Source organism: Capra hircus (assembly GCF_001704415.2).
Source record: "Capra hircus breed San Clemente chromosome X unlocalized genomic scaffold, ASM170441v1, whole genome shotgun sequence".
Taxonomy (NCBI): domain Eukaryota; kingdom Metazoa; phylum Chordata; class Mammalia; order Artiodactyla; family Bovidae; genus Capra; species Capra hircus.
Genome location: NW_017189516.1, coordinates 46,109,950 through 46,132,392, shown reverse-complemented (window position 1 = coordinate 46,132,392; position 22,443 = coordinate 46,109,950). Strand labels below are relative to the sequence as shown.

The 22,443-nt window shown below is 41.6% G+C and overlaps 1 protein-coding gene across 1 annotated transcript in view; it reads right to left on the bottom strand.

Moving 5' to 3' along the window:
• The window catches only part of APOO (apolipoprotein O), a 67,389-nt gene extending 44,967 nt beyond the window's left edge, over positions 1-22,422 (bottom strand). The window contains exon 1 of the mRNA XM_018043998.1: positions 22,179-22,422. Coding sequence (XP_017899487.1) covers positions 22,179-22,187 — 9 coding nt within the window. The 5' untranslated portion in view covers positions 22,188-22,422. The remainder of the gene's footprint in view (positions 1-22,178) is intronic.
• Between the last annotated feature and the right edge of the window lie 21 nt (positions 22,423-22,443).

Here is a 22,443-nt window from a genome sequence, read left to right as displayed (position 1 = left end):
TGCTAGTCTTTTTTGAAGAATCTCTACACTGTTTTCCATAGTAGCCGTATCAATTTACAGTCCCACCAACAGTGCACATGGGTTCCCTTTTCTCCACATCTATGCCAGCATTCATCTCTTGTCTTTTTCATGATGGCCATTCTAACAGGAGTGAGGTGATATCTCATTGTGGTTTTAATTTGCATTTTCCTAATGACATGTGATGTTGAACATCCTTTTATGTATCTTCTGGCCTTTTGCATATCATATTTGGAGAAATGTCTATTTAGGTCCTTTGCCCATTTTTTAACTGAGTTATTTGGTTTTTTGTTACTGACTTGTATGTGTTCTTTCTATATATTAGATATCAACCCTTTATCAGATGCATGGTATGCAAACATTTTTTTCCATTCCATAGGTTGTCTTTTCACTTTGTTGATGGTTTGTTTTTTTTTTTTGCTATGCAGAGGTTTTTGAGTTTGATGTAGTCTCACTTATTTTTTATTCTGCTGCTTGTACTTTAGGTGTCATTAACTTTTTTTTAAGCTTACTTATTTTGGCTGTGCTGGGTCTTCATTGCTTTGTTTGGGGTTTCTCTAGCTGCAATGAAGCAGGAGCTTCTCATTGCAGTGGCTTCTTGTTCTGGAGCACAGGCACTAAGCAAGCAGGCTTCAGAAGCTGCAGCACACAGGCTCAGAAGTTGCAATTCCAGGGCTCTAGAGCATAGGCTTAGCTGCTCCGCAGTATGTGGGATTTTCCCAGATGAGGGATTGAACCCGAGTCTCCTGCATTGGCAGGAAGATTCTTAGCTGCTGTGCCTAGGAGTCATTAATCTCTACTTTTCCCCACTCCTGCCCATTTTTTCTAGTTTTAATATTATGCTAAGCCTGCCCTTTTATTGCCCAAGTTGTTTTCTTCCTCTCCCTCTTCTCCAGTCAGCCTCTCCTGACCCAAGCCTACCTTCCTTCCCATTCCACAGCAGGAAGTGTGGCTCCAAGGGTGGAGGAACTTAAGAAAGTTCTCTCCTGCAGTTGCCCTTTCAGTTTATTGCAGGCTCTCAACAAATTAAAACAACAACAACAACAAAGCCTCATCCCCAGAGACCTGGGCCATCCAGAAATTAACACTCCCCAGGGCCACAATTCTCTCTGCAGAAGTTTACTTCAGGGTTTCTCAGTCTCAGCAATGTTGACATTTTGAGTTGGATCATTCTCTGTTGGGAGGCTGTCCTGTGCACTGTAGGGGGCACAGCAGCATCCTGGCCTGTACACACTAGATACCAGTGCAACCCCTCCCAGCCGTAAGTCAAAAATGTGTCCAGATACTCACAGAAGTCTCCTTGGAGGCCTCCTCCTGCCTTGAGAAGTGCCAATTTCCTTGATTAAACATTATTTTCTGATATTTCTCACCATTTAGATTTTAAGGAAATCTTTATGCTTTAAAATCTGTGGACTTAGTCCTAATATGCCGTGATAGAAATTAGCACAGTCAATAATTGTCTCCTGAGAAACCTGTATGCAGGTCAAGAAGCAACAGTTAGAACCAGACATGGAACAACAGACTGACTCAAATTTGAGAAAGGAGTACTACAAGGCTTTACACCATCACCCTGTTTGCCTAACTTCTATGCAGAGTATATCATGTGAAATTCCAGGCTAGATGAATCCCAGGCTAGAATCAAGATTGCTGGAAGAAATATCAACAACTGCAGATATATAGATGACAACACTCTAATGCCAGATATGCAGATGATAACATTCTAATGACAGAAAGTAAAGAGGAACTAAAGCACCTCTTGATGAGGGTGAAAGAGGAGAGTGAAAGAGCTGGCTTAAAACTCAACATTCAAAAAACTAAGATCATGGCATCCGGTCAGATTTTATTTTCCTGGGCTCCAAAATCACTGTAGATGGTGACAGCAGCCACAAAATTAAAAGACACTTGCTCCTTGGAAGAAAAGCTGTGACAAACCTAGACAGCATATTAAAATATAGAGACATCACTTTGCCGACAAAGGTCCTTATAGTCAAAGCTATGGTTTTTCCAGTGGTCATGTATAGATGTGAGAGTTGGACCATAAAGAAGGCTGAGTGCCAAAGAATATTGATGCTTTTGAACTGCGGTGCTGGAGAAGACTCTTGACAGTCCCTTGGACTGCAAGGAAACAAAACCAGTCCATCCTAAAGAAAATCAACCTTGAATATTCACTGGAAGGACTGATGCTGAAGCTGAAGTTCCAATACTTTGGCTACGTGATGTGAAGAGCTGACTCTTTGGAAAAGACCCTGATGCTGGGTAAGACTGAGGGCAGTAGGAGGAGGAGACAGTGGATGAGATGGTTGGATGGCATCATCAATTCAATGGAATGTGTTTGAGCAAACTCCGGGAGATAGCGGAGGACAGAGGAGCTTGGCGTCCCACAGTCCATGGAGTCACAAAGAGTCAGACACGACTTAGGAACTGAACAAAAACAATGCTAGGGAGGTGAAGTGTGTGGGGGGTTGACTTGTGGAGAAGGGGCACAACGGGACTTTCTGCAGTGACAGAAATGATCAGTATCTCGATTGGGTGAGACTTATAGAAGGTGTATACATTTGTCAAAGCTCACATTATAATCCGTATAACTTACAACCTGTGCATCTCAGTGTGTATAAATTGTATGTCAAAAAAAATTCACACACACATAAATCATGTCGTTTATGCCAAAATATGGGTGGAAACTGCAGGTCAAGGGTCATTCTCAGCAATGAGTCAGCCACACACCTGACCATGGTAAGGTTCTGATGGTATTGACCTGTGCAGTGCAAACTCACAGGAAGAGCCTGGGTAAAGGATCCATAGGCAGAGAAGTCTGATGTTGATTCACTACCCAGCATCTCGGGTGGTTTATTTTCTTTTTTGGTAGCAAAGAGGGCTGCTCTTGGTGAGAGACTACTCCATCTGGCTTGACCAGATGTTATCAAAATGGAGATTCTCAATGGTGGGCCCCTATCGGGTGGCTATCATAATTTGTCAGAGCTCATATTGACTGTTTGGGTTAAGCCACTCAATATCAGAATTTAAGAAGAAAAGTCTGTTAAAATGGGCAGAGATCACCCCAGGAAAGTGTGAGGGCAATAAAAGGAGCAAAGAATAATCTTCTTTAATCTTTTATCTCCCTGGTGAAGAAAAAGAATAGGAATCTGGAAGTTTGATGTCCTCAAGAAAGATTTAACCAACTGGGTCATAATCACTAAAGCGCTGGCTTTCTGACCTTTTCTTCATGGGCACTCCTGTCATGCTGCCCTGTGAGACATGAACACAAAGGTGCTCTCTCTCCATGAGGGATCCTGACCCATCATGGTACAACCAGACTAAAAATACCTCCTGGGAAGTGAGATCGCCCCTGGACCTCTTCTGGTGAGGGGCTAGGACCCCTAAACTATGTGTACCCATGGCCTGAGCACTCACTGTCCCAAGTGACAGTCTTTGAGAATCTTTCCTTGTTTGCCAGGCTCACTCTCCACCCAGGGTAGATGGCTGGGCTCAGAAACTGGGTACATATGCACCTTCTAAGGCCCGATTAAACATTTTCTACCTTGAATTAGAGGAGTCTGGGTTGCTAGATCAAAGTCAAGTCCACTCTGTATCTTCAATGAGTGCTAAGCTACAGCCATGGGACTAACTAGATCCAAAGGCTGCACTGCTTTAGGTCCAGCCTATCCTCTGTAGTGTGCCCTTCAGTCACTAGACGCCCCTCCTGGAACTCAGCTAGTTGAAGGTCTCAAATTAAGGAGACCAATGTATTGGCTTCCTTGAGATTTTAAAGGTAGCTGTAAGAGACCCATAGTCATAGGAGAAACACGTCAGCTGGGTGACCCTGAGTTTGCAGACTTCAGAGGGAGTGTCATGGAGTTCTCTGGCTCATGTGGCTAACCCTCTTTCTTTCTGTCTGACTATATTCCCTAAGAATACATCTTATATGCTGTGCTTATCAAGGTATATTCTCCATCTTAGACCTGTGGGCTCTCTTTGTCTCTCAACTTTTGTTTCACATAGTCCACAGAGCACTTGATTGTCAATGCAAACTGAGCACCAGGATTGGCAGTTGGTTGGATGGAGCCCTAACAGGAAATATCGTAAAAGAGCAGGCCACCGCTGTTTAAAAGGCTTCCACTTCTTGCTCTCTCCACTGGAGCTCATCAAGGACTGACAAGAACAAAAACAAATCTGGCTAGGAAAGTAGTGTTATATAAGATATAACAATTGGAAGAGGTCAACTAGAATTCCATTTTAAAACAAATATTTTTTTACAGATCTTTTCCACATCAGGTAACATGGGTTTCCCAGGTAGCACTAGTGGTAAGGAAACCACCTGCTAGTGCAGGAGACGTAAGAGACACAGGTTGTATCCGTGGGTCAAGATCTCCTGGGGGAGGGCACAGCAACCTACTCCAGTATTCTTGCCTGTAGAATCGCATGGACAGAAGAGCCTGGCAGGCTATGGTCCATAGAGTCGCAAAGAGTCAGACAACTGAAGTGAACATATGCATGCACGCCATGATACGACACTTAAGCAGACATGGTCCTGAGAGTTTACGGGAGGCTTATGAGTATTCTTGCCTGGAGAATCCCATGGACAGAGGAGCTTGGTGGGCTACCGTCCACGGGTCGCAAAGAGTCGGACACGACTGAGCGACTTCACTTCACTATGAGTTAACTCAAAAAAACTCAGGTTATAACTTAAAAAATTTTTTTAAGACTCAGGCATAAGACTGAGTTTAGCCTTCAGCACTAGCAGCAAGGGCAGATTCCTGTACACAGTTAACTATTAATCAGGTGAGTTCACACTCAGATCACAATGGGTACCCAGAGGCTAACCTGTCCTTGTTTTGCAAATAAAAGTGTACTGTCCAGAACTCTAGCTCCAGGACAACTTTCTGATTGTGTCCCAGGAAAACTGCTATGATATTGCTGTTCAGTCACTAAGTTGTGTCCGGCTCCTTGCGACCCCATGGACTGCAGCACCCCAAGCTCCCCATCCTTTACTATCTCCCAGAATTTGCTCAGATGCATGTCCATTGAGTGGATGATGCTATCTAACCGTCTCATCCTCTGCCGCCCCCTTCTCCTTTTGCTATCAATCTTTTCCCAGCATTGGGGTCTTTTCTAATGAGTCAGCTCTTCACAACAGGTGGCCAAAGTATTGGAGCTTCAGGTTCAGCAACAGTCCTTCCAATGAATATTCAGGGTTGATTTTTTTTAGTATTGACTGGTTTCATCTCCTTGAAGTCCGAGGGACTTTCAAGAGTCCCTCAGCTGTGGTCCCTCAGCTCCACAGTTCAAAAGCATCAATTATTTGGTGCTCAGCCTTCTTTATGATCCAACTCTCACATCTGCACACGACTATTGGAAAAACCATAGCTCTGACGAAACAGACTGCTTTAGGGACACATATAAATCTCAAGCTGAATCAGTCATCCTCAGAATTATTCAAGGATGCTCAGGAACAGTTGGGCTCAAAACCCTGACAATTTGCTTTATCAATTTTATGGAAAACATAGCATATAGTCTCTCTCATTATTAAGAAGAGTATCCTTTTATTCTCCCACCATTACAGATATATTATTTTACTAGAATTTCCACTAAAAATATATGCCAATTTCCTAACACAACACTGTAAATCAACTATAGGTCAATAAAATAAATTTATCTATACATATATATAAATTTAAAATATATATACACATATATGAGTATGTATTTCTGTATATATACATACACATACCAGTTTCCTTTTCAATAAAATGTACTGTGTACCAGGACTGTGTAACGCAAAAGGTTTCAGAATCACCTGAGGATTTTTTTTAGACTCACAGATTCCAGTGCCTTCCCCCAGAGTGTCAGTAAACCTAAGAGAGTCCCAAGAATCTATTCCCATGATCAGCCAAGTTTAGAAAACCACTATTCCAAAAGCAGACGCTTGAGGAACAATTATTCAACTTAAGTTTGTAAAAACACTGAATTGTACTTACTTTTAAAAACACTTGAAAGGATGAAATGAAAATTGTCCTAAACATAAAAAGAAACAGTGACTGGCCAACCACTAGAGAAGTTATGGGGTTTATTTACATTCAAGAAAATCTTTCCCATCTTAAAAACAACACAATTCCCTCTACCCCTAGTCCCCTAACTACCATCCTATCCTTCTATCTCCCTCCACTGACATTAAAAAATACATATATATACAAGCAACTCCTGCAGCTCAATTCCAGAAAAATAAACGACCCAATCAAAAAATGGGCCAAAGAACTAAATAGACATTTCTCCAAAGAAGACATACAGATGGCTAACAAACACATGAAAAGATGCTCAACATCACTCATTATCAGAGAAATGCAAATCAAAACCACAATGAGGTACCATTTCACGCTGGTCAGAATGACTTTGATCCAAAAGTCTACAAGCAATAAATGCTGGAGAGGGTGTCAAGAAAAGGGAACCCTCTTACACTGTTGGTGGGAATGCAAACTAGTACAGCCACTATGGAGAACAGTGTGGAGATTCCTTAAAAAACTGGAAATAGAACTGCATTATGACCCAGCAATCCCACTGCTGGGCATACACACCAAGGAAACCAGAATTGAAAGAGACACGTGTACCCCAATGTTCATCGCAGCCCTGTTTATAATAGCCAGGACATGGAAGCAACCTAGATGTCCATCAGTAGATGAATGGATAAGAAAGCTGTGGTACCTATACACAATGGAGTATTACGCAGCCATTAAAAAGAATACATTTGAATCAGTTCTAATGAGGTGGATGAAACTGGAGCCTCTTATACAGAGTGAAGTAAGCCAGAAAGGAAAACACCAATACAGTATACTAATGCATATATATGGAATTTAGAAAGATGGTAACGATAACCTTGTATGCGAGACAGCAAAAGAGACACAGATGTATAGAACAGACTTTTGGACTCTGTGGGAGAGGGAGAGGGTGGGATTATTTGGGAGAATGGCATTGAAACATGTATAATATCACATATGAAACAAATCGCCAGTCCAGGTTTGATGCATGATACAGGATGCTTGGGGCTGGTGCACTGGGACGACCCAGAGGGATGGTACGGGGAGGGAGGAAGGAGGGGGGTTCAGGATGGGGAACATGTGTATACCTGTGGCGGATTCATGTTGATGTATGGCAAAACCAATACAATATTGTAAGTAATTAACCTCCAATTAAAATAAATAAATTTATATTAAAAAAAAGACTGGTTAGAAGACAGAACAGTGGATATCCTTAGTGAGCTGGTGAGTAAGTAGAAGGGCCCTGAAGGTTTCTCGAGTACAAGATATACCAGTACAGTCTGTTTGCAAAAATTTCTTGTGATCTGTGCACTTTCCTGTATGTATATGTCAACACAAAGTTAGAAAGACAGATTCTGCCTCCTTTCTCTATTTTATTCCCTCCTCCCCTCACTACTCAAGATATCTAAAAGGGGCCTTTCCCAGGCCACTGATGACCTCCCAGTAATTAAACTGCAAAGGACACCTGGCATCTCAGTTGTGCCCTGAAACTGGTGACCCCTCCACCAAACTCTCTCTTCCTTTAGTTTCTAAGAATCTGCTCTAGCTCCATTCTCTAAGCTTTGTAGGGCACTCCACCAATCCCTATATGGGCCTTCTCTTTCTCTGTCTGCCCATCTCTTCAAGGTTGATGAGTCAGAGTAGTCCTTAATCCTCTCTTCTTCTCACTCCAGCTCAACTTCATTACATCTAAGTCTTCAACTCCCATTCTCTGCTGCTGCTAAGTCACTTCAGTCGTGTCCGACTTTGTACGACCCCATAGATGGCAGCCCACCAGGCTTAAATCAGTAGGCCAATTCCGAGGCCTGGTCGCTCCCTAAGCCTCAGCTTGGTTGTCTAACTCCCCATGGACATCCCCATCAGGTTTTTCAATTGCTACCTCATAATGAGTTCTCTTTTTCCAAAAAGCTCTTTTTCTCTGAGTTTCCCTACATCCTTTAACAGCCCTACCAAGCCACACACAAGACACCATCAAAGCAATTCTTTAATGAAACAGTGAAAATAGACTTCAAAGACAATAAGATGCGGTCACTGCTCCCACAATCTAATAAAGTTTGGATAAACAAATAATTATGCCACTTGTGATAAGTGCATTACCAGACAAAGGACAGGAGTAACACAGAAAAAGGAATAATGTACCACAACTGGAAATTCTGGGGAACAACTGTAGAGAGAAAGGAAAATCAACGATCAGAAAGTTTCTGCCTGCCTTCCTGTCTTCCTTCCTTTTTTTTAAAGCAAAGTCACCCAACCGATTGATGTTAAGACTCAATGTCACTAGAACAGTCTCTGTAAAGAGTAACAAAAGAAACAGAGGTTTGGATCATAAGGATGATTTCTCACTCCACATTACAATCTTTTCAGTTATACTCATAATTAGCTACAATCTATGAGCTTCCCAGGTGGCTCAGTGGTAAAGAATCGGCCTGCCAAGCAGGAGACCTGGATTGGATCCCTGGGTCAGGAAGATCCCTTGGAGAAGGAAATGGCCACTCAGTCCAGTGCTCTTGCCTGGGAAATCCCATAGACAGAGGAATTGGGTGGGCTACAATCCACGGGGTCACAAAGAGTCAGACACAACTGAGTGTCTAAACAACAACAGCTACAATCTCTAGATGGAACAAATACAAGCAACCATAAACCATGACTTTTACATATCAACATTCTCAATCCAGAAGCTCTCTTTTAATCTCAAGATCAGATGGGGTTTCAACGATAATCTACTCAAAATAAATAACCTGGTAGCAAAACTGTAGAAATAAATCTAATGCTTTAATTACTGCCCATTTTAGCTATTATATAACTAGCTGTCACATAACTGGTACACTAAAATGTGTAGCTATTTCCAAAGTTATTGGTTAACATCACTTTTGTATCTATCACTGTGGGTGGAAAATAAATGGCATTTGGGAACATTTTAAAAGTAAATGCCATTTAAAATTAGATATTCCTATATTTACAGGAAACGAGGCACAATTATGCAATTTCTCCCTATTTGTTACATTACTTCTTTGATCCTCAATCAACCTTTTCTGCAAAAATTTCCATCTGAAAGCATTTTTCACTTAAAAACAAAATGCTTTTAATCTGATTCTTTCCAGTTGTTTAAGAGGGAAAAATCTGATAGGGATTTTTTTTTACGTCTATGAAAACTGACAATACTTTTGAGGTTATTCATGTTCTAAAAAAAGAACATAAAACAAACAATAGATTATGTAAAAGAATTTAGGGTAAAACAAAATGATGAAAACAATAAACATTTTTGCCCAAATCAGGCTGTATTGCTGTTCTTAGTAATGAGCCATAAATTGAATAAAAAATAAAGAGAAACTAAATGAGTCTGCATTCTCCAAACATCAAAAGAATATGCCTCCCCCCATAATAAGCATTCAGTACAGTACTTACATTTGATACAGCAATCCTTTCTAATCTGGAGGGTCACACACCAAACTGGTAACAAAGGCTTTCTCTTAGAAGAGGATTAGAGGGACACAGATGATGGAAAACAGATAATTATCATAACTGTACTGTTTGACTTTTTATAAGGAAAAGTTATTTTAGCATGATTTACACTATTTTTCAAATTATTTTCTCACCTCATACTCCTCAGGGTGGCTACTATGAAAAAAAAAACAGAAAATAAAAGTGCTGGAGAAGATAAGAGAGAAACTGGAGCCCTTGTGCATTCATTATTGGTGGGATTATAAAATGGTACAATCACTAAGGAAAACAACATGGAAACTCTTCAAAAAATTAAAAGCAGAATTATTGTATGACCCATTAATTCCCCTTCTGGATATAAATGCAAAAGAATTGAAAGCAGGGCCTCAAGGATGTATTTGCACACCCACGTTCATTATTTACAACAAATAAAAGGTGAGAAGTCACCCAACTGTCCATGGACAGATAAATGGCTAAGCAAATGCCATATATACATACAATGGAATATTAGAACCTTAAGTGAAATAAGTCAGTCACAAAGACAAATACTGTATGATTTCATCTATATGAAGCATCTAAAGTAGTCAAATTCATAGAAACAGAAAGCAAAATGGTGGTTACCAGGGGTTGTAGGGAAGGAGAAAATGTGGAGTTTTTGTTGAATGGGTACAGAGTTTTGGTTTGGTAACATGAAAATCTTTTCTACAACAATGTGAATATATGTAACACACTTGAACAATACACTTAAAATGGTTAAGCTAGTAAATTTTATGTTATATGAGTTTTATCACCATAATTAAAAAGTATGGAACTTAAGAAAAATGATTAAGGTACACAACACCAAAAAAAGCAACCAGAAAAAAAATACAGTATACCTTTTCCTTCTCAAAAATAATTTTTCTCTCCAAAGTAGTAACCTTGATAGATCACATCAGAACTTACTGTAACTATTTATATACCAAATTAATAAAGGAAATTGACTTTCAATATGTGATCATACAGCTTTCGTTTCTAAATGCCTTCACATCAAATTTTAAGACTGTAAGAAAATGTCTCAATATATCTGAAATAAAAGCAGATTAAAAAATGAAATAAATAAGATTTTTTTTAAAGGGGTGGGGGATTTGTGAGGTTTTTTAAAATATCAAACTAAGGATGTCTATAAAAGTATGCCCAGAAATGAGTCTGAGAAAGATATGACAGTGGTTATATACAGGCGGTGGGATTGAGGATGATTCTTTAGAATTAACTGAATATCCTGAAGTTTTACAATGAATATTAATTTTATAACATGCAAGAAACAAAAATGGCTGGCTCCTGAGGATATTCTAAACAATCTGCCAGAGAATACAAGGGTAATTCCAAATGAAAAAGGATAAAATGTTTTGATCAGATGACATTTCTGGAATAAATATACTGATCAGTGACGGCATGTTTGGAAGAAATGTATTGACAAGGTAATTAAATCTGTCCTCTTAATAATGACTATTTTGACAAGCCCTCATTTGCATGTAGAAATCTGGGAGCCCTTACACTTCAACAAGACAAACCACAATCATTTCGATCTGTTTCACAGTGAAGGGACTATAAAGTTAGTATTTTAAGAGTTCAGACTTCAACCAACGAAAAGAAAAACTGTCTTCCAACTATGACAAACATAGAACTACCTTATGAGAAACTCTGAATTCTGTTAATTCTGTGCTGGGTTAACTGATATTTCCTAGTTCCTCCTCATCCACTATAAACACACTGTGATCTAAAGAGATAAGGGAAGAAAAAAACCAAGGGTATTTTCAAGATTAACTTTTTTTTTTTTCTCAGAAAACCTCCTATTTTATCATTGGAGGGCAGAATTCACCACAAAATTAGGTCAGCAAAGCAAAGCAAATATGTTTCACCTGCAATTGTTTCATCTTTTAAAATAGTTACAGAATTTTGTTGAATTCACACAAAAATAAATAAATAAATAAACTTGTCTGATAAACAGGAAGGAAACCTCAGAGCCAAAGAGTGAGATAATTGTTCATTCAGGCCGGTTTTGAGTCATCTGGTTAGGCTGTACTGGTTTCACAGACTTGGAACAAAGATGACATATAATTTACCATGTAGCAAATTTATTCTGAACTTCCTCATTCAGACAGAAATTTAACAGTGCTTACCTAAACCCGAATGGCATCCCAAGATCCATTCAATCTTTTCTAAGTTAAGGAAATATAGGCAGCAAAAAAAAAAAAAAAAAAAAACAAGGGAATAATTACTTCAAGACTTCCCTTTCAAATGCTTCTACATTTTCTAACAACTAAAAGGATTTCCGTCTTCTAAGAGGAAGAGGTATTCTGTCAAAGTAAAGTCTATCTACACCCGGATTTTTGCTTTTCCTAACAGACCACTGTGTGCACAGAGAACGTTGAACTCACTGACAACTGCCCTCAACCTCATCTCAGTTATTCACAGGCTTTTTATCCTTCAAAGAAAAGGAAACTGCAAAATTCTTTTGTAAAAAAAAAAAAAAAAAATCGTGAGCAAGGCTCAAATCAGCTGATGACAGTCTAGACTCATAATGAAAATCTCTGCGAAAATAAGGAACAAAAACAGGAAAAGTCAATATTTGGACTAAACACAGCAACTTTCAACAGTGCTTCCAAACCATGTGACTCTACCAACGGGCTCAGTGTCAATATTTGCCAAGTGAGGTAAGCCATTAGCAAACGATTTAGGAAACTTGTTGGAGTCCTATCACTTGGTGTTCACCTACTCACTCACCAGTTTAACCCATGTCATCAAATGACACATGAAGCAGCACCTTTAATGGGAAAGGAGAGTCATTTCAGCAAGCACAAGAAAAGCAAGCTGTTATTTCACAAGACTGACATCTACAGAGTCGGGGGGTGGGGAGAAAAATGAACCTTTATTGTTTTCATATATCCTATTTTAAAAGATTGTTCAAAGGAATGAATAGGAACATCTGAAAAAAAAGAAATCACCGTGTCTGTGTCCCAACTAAAGCAGTGAACATGTACTTGTAAACCTGTCTCTAGCTCCCACAGAGGGTTCCTCATCCTCACCCAACCAAACAAAGACGTCCTTAAGTTGGAGCCAGTGAGGGCTTGGAACAAAACAAACCGCTTGCTTCAAAGAGTGAGAAAGAAGTAGGAAGACAAAGGGTGGCTGTATTCAAAGTGCCTTTAAAACAATATTCATTCAAAATATAACTTTCTGTCTATAGTGCTATTCTCATGAAAACACAGCTTAATATTCAAAGTTATAGGCTGTCAGCATAACGAAAACTAGACAACCCTTGCTCTAAATTCCTCCTTCTACAAGTTTTAGTGTACAATGAACCAAGTTTTGAAATCCACCACACTAAGTAATTGGCAGTTCAAGGTTTCTAATAAAACTGGCATGAGGCCATGTAGCAAAAGCGAAAAACAAGTAGTTTCCAAATTCTAAAATATATCTCAAGACTGAGTTTTTTTCCTCCCTGAAAATATCCATATGAAGTTTCATGTTGTATGCACTAACCATAAATTTCCACTTTAGCATTACTGGGGAAAATCAACTGATACAAACTCTAATTCCTTTATTAAAAAAAATCTTTTGGCACTTTCCTGTCATATTATAAGTCAATTCTCAAGTTTTTGAAGTAGGTATGTATCATTGCTACAGAGATTTCTTGTGCATCTAACTACTTGCAGTAATTTTAAATGTACTGTACAAACAAGTATCAAAGTTCATTTCTCAGGCTCTAAGAAGTCCCAGCTAGCCTAGAAAGGACATGGGTGCGGAGTACATATACATGTAATTAAAACATTAAACCTTTAAATCAAAAAAAGTCAGTAAATATACATAGGTCTCATGGGGCAATAAATTTATCATAAATGTCAAGTGCATTATCTACTGTTCCCCATTTTGTCTCTGCTCCCCGTTCTTTTAGGGTATAATTCATCTACTTCCTCCTTCTCTTCTTCCATTCTTAGCTGCACATGAGAAGCTATTTGCATTTTCAAAGAGTGGTACAGTGTCCTGAGCAGAATTCAGTTCCAAATGAGAAGTGGATTTACTCAAGTTTGAGCTACTTTTTACAGCCCTAGGTCGACAGTGCTAACCTGAAACTCTAGATCATTTTGGTGGACAGGTATGGTGCAAAAGGGATCACAAGTACCTTACATCGGTTTAGTGCTTGGCAGTTTACCATTCTTCCTACATATGTTATTGCATCTAAACCTTCCAACAACCCTGTGCCATATGTAGGGCCTGTTACTGTCCCCACAGCACCTTGATAAGGGGACTTGGGGAGATAAAGAAACCTCATTAAAGTTGCTCAGCCAGAAAACAGAAACACAACCAGAACCTGAGCCTGTGCTTTCTGACTGCAGCCTGCGGTACAAAGCAGTTTTTCCTTCTCCTTTGTGATCTACCACCCAACATCTTTGAAGGGTAAGAAAGGAAGAATATTCAGTTAGTTCTGCATGTAAATGTGTTTTTATGTGAGCAAAATGTATTCACTATAATTCCTCAAGGAAAGTTCCCTCAGAGATACTTAAACTGTAAGGGTAAAAAAATCTTTATTTCAAAATATGTGACATTTAATATACAAGTAAAATAAAGTTACAGTACTTCTTTTCCAATTTACAGATGGTTTTCCTTTTCCATTTATCAGTGTAATTCTCCCCTCAGTTTATATTAGTAACATACTATTCATGATAAGAAAATTTATTTCAGAAGGACAGGCAATAAAGGCATTACATCAAGACCAAACAGTCACAAAGCATATGCGAGGTAATAACACCTTATAGCCAAGGATACGGTCACCTCAGGCCCTTCTGAGCAGTGAGCTCTGAGTACAGGTCACATCTCCGTCCCACAGGAAGGAAGTGACATAGACCAGCTCTCACTAGGCTATCTTCCGGCCCTTGAGGCACTTGATGATTCCTTTACCTTCAGCCCACATCTCTCAGGAAAACTCCACCTTCCTGGGTTCCATGTTAACTGATTACTTCCATGTTAACTGATTACCACCTCTAATGTCCACAGAAACTTCTACAAGTCCAACCTATTCAAAAGCAAGTTATCATCTCTTTCAAGCCAAACTCAGCCTTCTTCCACTTTCCCATCTCATTCAATAGTTCTAACAGCCACTCAATTTTCCAAGCCAAAAGCCTGGGCAGCATCCTGAAATTCTCTTTCTCCCAACTCTGCCATATCCAATCAAATACCAAGTTTTGACATTAAAAAATAAATTTGGAAAGTCCCAAGACTGTGCACCACCATAACACTACCGTAGCAGCCACCTATACAAGACACCAACTAAAAGATATTAACAGCTCATGTCTACAGAGCACTTACTTTGTACCAAACGCTGTGCTAAACTCTGCGTCTGAGTTAATTTAAATCCACACAACAATGTAAGGTTGGTACTAGTCTTTTGCGGGGGGAGGGGGGGTGCTGCACCAACTGGCATGTGGAATCTTAGCTCCCTGGCCAGGGATTGAACTTGAGCCCCCTTCATTGGAAGCACAGAGTCTTAACCACTGGACTATCAGGGAAGTCCCAGGTTGCAACTAGTCCTATCCTTTTACAGATGAGGACAAAGCTACAGAACACTAGTAACTCACCCCAGGTTACACGGTGAAGCCCAGGTTTTATCCTGGCACTGAACTTTCACCTGTGTCCTTGCATGAGCTTTTTCTCTCTGCTTAAGAAGGCTCTTTCAACCTTGTCTGCCCCATTTCAAAGACCAGGACCAGAGCATGTTCTCCTCTACCAAGTCTCCTGATGCCCCCTGCTGGTGCTTGTTCCTCTAAGTCAGTACTTCTCAAGTTTGGCTGCATGCCCTACAAACTAGATGCCTAGAGCTCAACCTGAGATTCTGATGGCATTGGTCCGGTGCAGTCTGGGCACAGGGACTTATAAAAAACTACCCAGTGAGGGCTTGCCTGGATGTCCAGTGGTTAAGAATCCACCTGCCAATGCAGGGGACACAGATCCGATCCCTGGTCTGGGAAGATGCTTGGGGCAACAAAGCCCATGAGCCACAAATACCGAAGCCTGCACTACCGAAGCCTGCGCTCCACAAGGAGCCTCGGATCTCCACAACTGGAGAAAGCCCTTGTGCAGCGACAAAGACCCAAGGCAGCCAAAAATAAAAATAGACAAAATTTTTATAAAACTACCCAGGTGAGTCTAACATGCAGTCAAGGTTGAGAATTACTGCTCTACATTTCCCTGACTCTTACATCAGAGCACTTGTCCCAGTGCATCCAAATGAACTATCCCTATCTGTGCCGCTGATCGCATCATGAGCTCCTAAAACCTAGGTTTCACAGTCACCTGAGGGGCTTTTTCAAAACTAGAGGTTCCTAGACCTCACTTAAAAACTCAATCAGATCCATGAGCAGCACCTTGGAGACTATCTAACGAATAATTCTGCTATGTGGCCAAATTTGGGGATTCTCTCCCAGGTTAAAAAAAAAAAACAAAAAAAAAACGGGTCGTTTCATTTACACCTGGCAAGGTACAGTACAGTGCCCAACTCATAGATGAACTAACTGTGATAGACATATGTGCAATGAATGAAATCTAGTAACATGAATCTGGAGACTGGGTGTACGAAGTCAATATTCAAGCTTCTGGCAGCAGCACCTGGAAAATCTGCTTCCTGTAATAGAATGTAAATACTGGAAAAAAGTGAAAGTGTTAGTCACTTAAGTCGAGTCTGATTCTTTGCAACCCCATTGACTAGCCCACCAGGCCCCTCTGTCCATGGGATTTCCCAGGCAAAAATACTGGAGTGGGTTGCCATTTTCTTCTCCAGGGGGTTTTCCTGACCCAGGGATCCAACCTGTGTCTCTGGCATTGCAGGCAGATTCTTTACCATCTGAGCTACCAGGGAAGCCAAAGCACTAAACACTGGGCAGCTTTTCAAACGTGTTTTGTAATCCACCAGTGCCCCCTACTGACTTGAAGATGGATAGCTAAACCAAAATAGTGGCTAACAGTTTCAATATTTTAATTGTATATGCATACAACAAATGGCATCACCGACTCGACGGACATGAGTTTGAGCAAGCTCCGGGAGTTGGTGGAGAGGGAAGCCTGACGTGCTGCAGTCCACGGGGTCACAAACAATTGGACATGACTGAGAGACTGAACTGAACTGATACACATAACCAGCCATGCAAACTTTACTTTTTCCATCAACACCTATATCATCAACTCTTCTGCCCTCCAGTCCTAGCTGACACAAGCTGATAAACCTGATCAGTCCCTACCATTTGCTCATCCCCACTCCCAGGCTGCAATCATAAGAGAGGGCTAGTAGCAGCTCTCAGCAGAGCCCTCAAAGCCTCTCACTTATCTTTTTTGCTCTTTGGTCAATGCCTCTTCCAAATCTCACCATGCTCATAAAATCACTCACCTGGAAAATACCAAAGAAACCATTCATTTCCCAATTTGCCTCAGTTTTTGCTATTCAAATTATGAAAGGAGACAAGCAGCATCTAAATCACCCAGGAGCCTGTCAAAAAAAAATGGAGACTCTGAGGCCCCCACCCAGACCTCCTGGATCAGAATCTGCATTTTAACAAGAGGTCGCATGCACACTGAAGTTTGAGGAGCACTGGTCCTCACTTACTAGATTTGACACCTCCATTTAAAAAAAATATTTGATTATTTATATATTTATTCATCTGCATGAGGTCTTAGTTGCAGCACTCAGGATCTTCGTTTTGGCCCACAGACTTTCTAGTTGCGGTGTGCGGGCTTAATTCCTCTGAGGCATGCGGGATCTTAGTTCTCCAACCAGGGATTGAACCCACGTCCTCTGCATTGCAAGGCAGATTCTTAACCACTAGACTACCAGGAAGTCCCAACACTGACATTTATGACAAATAATTTTCTAAGTAACTCCTGCTATTGGGTTGGCCAAAAAGTTCATTCAGGGTTTTCCGATACCAGCTTGCAGAAAAACTCAAACTTGTTGGCCAACCCAGTATCTTGAAGTAAAATTCATCACCGAGCTACACATATGTATTTTGTGTATTAAGTCGCTTCAGTATGTCCAACTCTTTGCAATCCTATGGACTGTAGCCCATTAGGCTCCTCTGTCCATGGGATTCTCCAGGCAAGAATATTGGAGTGGGTTGCCATTTCCTCCTTCAGGGAATCTTCCCGCCCCAGGGATCGAACCCACATCTCTTATGTCTCCTGCATTGACAGGCGAGTTCTTTGCCACTAGCGCCACCTGGGAAGCCCTACACATATAAGTCCAAAAAAAGAGACCAATATATTGATTTGATGGTAACACAATGGAGAATGAAAAGGAAAGATTTATAAGCATTATATTTCAGCATGTTCAACACAACTAAAAGATGTGAAGAACAGGGACTTCCCTGGCAATCCAGTGGTTAGGACTCTATGCTTCCACTGCAGGGGGCACAGGTTTAATCCCTGTTTGGGGAGCTAAGATCCCGCATGTAACATGGCATGCCCCCCCCAAATTTTTTAATAAAAAAGATGTGAAGAACCAACCAAGTTTCTAAAACATATGCAAGGCAAGTGATACCATCTAGTTGAGAAGCAGTGGTCTATCATCACTGCCATCCTTCTTTCCCTACCATCTCACAAGTGGAAGGGACTATCTCTCCTCCTTTTCAAAGCTGAGGGATTCTCTTTTGTAAAAGTTTCTTCCCTACGTTCTTCCCAAGGCCATGGAGTGTATGTGTTTGTGTGCATGCACACTCAGCCATGTCCAACTCTCTGTGACATCATGGACTGTAGCCTGCCATGTTTCTCTATCTATGGAATTTTCCCGAGGCCATAAACACTGCCAAATCTTGAATACTGCAACAACCACAAAACAACTCTAAAATCTTGACCAAACATGTCCCTCTAATTACTATATTCTCCCTACTTCCCTTGACAGTCAATCTTCTAAATTGCATTAATTCATCTTTCAGTCACCAACCCATATTAATCTAGTTTTCACTTCCACCAGTAAACCTACATGTATAAAGATCATGAAAGTCTTCCAACCAAATTGCCCAAATAAGTGAACACTTCTCCAAACCCATCTAACTCATCTTTCTGTAACAGACATTGCTGTTGCACATCCAGTTTCCAGTGTCCTATTGTGTTCATGGATTCATTTCTCTCCCAAGTGATTAAGGCAGAGTGACCCCATCCTGAGCTGATTCTGTTTTGTCTAAGCCCATCAGGTCATGCCATTCCCCGGGCACTGGCTATTGGGTAAGGTGCAGACACCTGACATAAGCTGATCCAATCAGATTGAAGGAAGAGTGTAATCCAAGCCTGAAGTTTTGTCCTCTCTTGCTCTAGTGGATGAGAAAGTGTATATTACTAGTAGTCACATTGCAAACTTAAGAACCAATCTTACTGTGGAAAGCCAAGAAAAGAGATGGGGACCTTGAAAACATTGTTGACCCACTGGAATCCACCCTTCCTCTGGATTTTGTGAGATAATTTTCCTTACTGTTTATGCCATTGGGTTTCCCCAAATTGAAAGCATCTACTCCTTGGAAGGAAAGTTATGACCAACCTAGATAGCATATTAAAAAGCAGAGACATTACTTTGTCAACAAAGGTCTGTCCAGTCAATGCTATGGTTTTTCCAGTGGTCATGTATGGATGTGAGAGTTGGACTATAAAGAAGGTTGAGTGCTGAAGAATTGATGCTTTTGAACTGTGGTGTTGGAGAAGACTCTTGAGGGTCTCTTGGATCGCAAGGAGATCCAACCAGTCCATCCTAAAGGAAATCAGTCCTGGGTGTTCATTGGAAGGACTGATATTGAAGCTGAAACTCCAATACTTTGGCCACCTGATGCGAAGAGCTGACTCATTTGAAAAGACCCTGATGCTGGGAAAGATTGAGGGCAGGAAGAGAAGGGGACGACAGAGGATGAGATGGTTGGATGGCATCACTGATTCAATGGACATGGGTTTGGGTGGACTCTGGAAGTTGGTGATGGACAGGGAGGCCTGGCATGCTGCAGTCCATGGGGTGGCAAAGGGTCGGACACGACTGAGCGACTGAACTGAACTGAACATCCCCGAACTTTCCTCTCTTCATTTTCTAAATATCACTCTTATGACCCTACTTCTACTTATCAAAAGTTGCTTTTCAAAAATTTCTGGCCTCCCCTCTTCCTCCTCCTTACATTTTGGTATCCACCAAGGTTTGTTTGAGCTTTTCTACTCAAAAAAAAAAAAAGTTTCAACAATTTCAGCTCCCTTTATCCTTTCCTTGATACAGCAGAACTTAAGTCAGTGACACTTTCCCAATGGAGTACCACTGCTGCTGTTCCCCAACTCAATCAGTTGAGGAACTCCTGTCTCTCAAAACTTGCCTCCTCTGAAGTCCCCAGGGCTTCCTTGCTCTTCTGCATCATAGACCTGTTCAGCAGTCTGATGAGCACTTTGGACCCCTTCTCCAAAAAATGCTTCTAATTGCATAAAATGCCAATTACAGTGCAGTATAATTGTTTTTAAGACCAAAAATCTGATACAGTAATGTGTTTATTAGCTCATTAAATAAAAGTGAGTCTTATAACTACTATAATTTTGATGTAATGATGAATATAAATGATATTTGGAGATCTGCAACAACTATAATGTGATATGACAATGTTTGTGACATGCACTGGTCCTACTGACTTCAACTGGTGACAGGTACTGCTAATACTACTGTAGCTTGTTGCTGTAGTTGCTTATTAAATGAATTGCTCCCAGTGAACCCTATGTCCTCACATCTATGATCTGTGTAGTCCCCCACCATACTGACTCTGGGTTGGCCATGTAACTTGTCTTGACATCAGCAAATGTGATGCAAGCAGGTGTTCATGCCTCAGGACAAGCCTTCTTGGAAACCAGTAACCATGTGAGGAGGCCCAAGATAGCCATACTGACGGGCCCCAGGCCCACAGATATGGGAGAAAGGCCACCTTGTAGTCTAGCCACCAGCTGAATTTATAACTGCCCAGCCAACCTATAGGTAGTGAGAAATAAAAAATCATTGTGGTTTTATCCAAAAATGGATAACTGAAACAGTTACCTACATTCATAACTGAAGGAAATGATAAACTTCACCAGAAGATTAGTGAAAAATATTATATTTTCCCATCAAAGTTCAGGGACCCCCGAATTCTACCCGCAGACCCTCTGAGGGAATGAGATCCACAGGTTGAGAACTCCTAGGAGAAGACAATGGCACCCCACTCCAGTACTCTTGCCTGGAAAATTCCATGGACGGAGGAGCCTGGTAGGCTGCAGTCCATGGGGTCGCTAAGAGTCGGACACGACTGAGCGACTTCACTTTCACTTTCACGCATTGGAGAAGGACATGGCAACCCACTTCAGTGTTTTTTGCCTGGAGAATCCCAGGGACAGACGAGCCTGGTAGGAGGCCGTCTATGGGGTCGCACAGAGTCGGACATGACTGAAGCGACTTAGCAGCAGCAGCAGGAGTAGTAAGACAGATCCTACTCTCCTTTTTACTACCACAGTACATTAATAACAATATAAATTGATCATAGCATATCCTTAGTTGTTGCAACCCTAAAACTGAGCCAAACTCCTAGCACATAAGTGTTTCAACACAAATTTATGAAATGAATGCAAGATGCTTTTGTGATCTGTTGTTCTAACTAAACTGTGAGCTGCCTGAAAACAAATGTGTCAGGGCCTCTTCCAAGTGCTTCACACCTAATGTATTTTTTTTGACAACCCTACGAGGTAGAAGCTGGTTCCCCAATTTCACCAACAGGAAATCAGGCGCAGAAAGGCCAAGTGACTTGCCCAAGGTCACACAGCTGGAAAGTGGCAATGCCACAAGTGGAAGGCCAAATTCATGGTCTGATTTTATACTGTCCTAATGCCCCCAAAGCACATCGCAGCTCAATAAAACATTTAAATAGTACAATTCTGACATTTCATTAGCACTACTTTATGGGTGCACTGCTTCAAGACTCGATTTTGTAGACTCCTTTCTAATAGCTTGTGATTTGTTTTTCGTGATATACAAATACCATTTACTCTTTTTAAAGGAGAACAATGCCTTCATATTAAAATGCAGATTTCCGAGACAGTCTTCATTGTAAAAGTCAACTTCTTTCAAAGGACACGAGTTCATAAAATGGAAAGAAGTCAATCTGTTCATACTATATAACGTTTGCTGGGAGGGGGAGAGAAGTTCCAGTTGCTCCTTCTCACCCAGCCCTTCCCAGGCCAGCCTCTCTAACTTTCTGCAGCAGCTTCTCCAAAGGTGACCCTCCCCCATTCATACAGCAGGTTCTGAAACCTGACCTTGCCAGGCAACCAAAGCCGAACCCCGCAGTGCCCTGATGTGGCCTAACGTTCCTAACGAACACAAGAGGGGACCAGCCAGAGGGTGGATACTTTGAGGGATACTTTAAAATTTTAAGTGTTTTATTCACGAGAGCACAACCCAAAAGGCCCCACCCAGCCACCCCAGGTCTCACGCCTCCGCCCGGCAGCCGCTCGCTCCACGCGGATCTCTGAATGAACAGCGAGGCCGGGACGCAGCTGGCCCAGAGGCGGGAAAAAACCTCGGGACGAGCCGGGCCTGGTCCCCGGAGAGGCCCACGAGAGCGCGAAGAGGGCTCCGGGCGGCCGGGAGGGGGCGGTGACAGCTGTGACCCGGCTCCACTCTCTCACCTTGAACATGTCGCTGGCAGCGGCAGCTCCGGCGGGGTCACCCCAGCCTTGGCCCCGCCCACTACAGAGAGAGGCGGCTACGGCGGCCGGATAGGGCCCGATTCTTCCGACCGCAAATGGGCCGCGGTGCGGGTGACGGCCGTACAGCCAATTAGGTGCGGCCAAGGCTTAGCTCGGAAGCAGGGGTCTGAAAACCGCGTTGTTGAACTGCAGCGCGTGGCGCCTCAGGCGGCGAGCGAATGCAAGCCCCGCCTTCCGGAGGCTC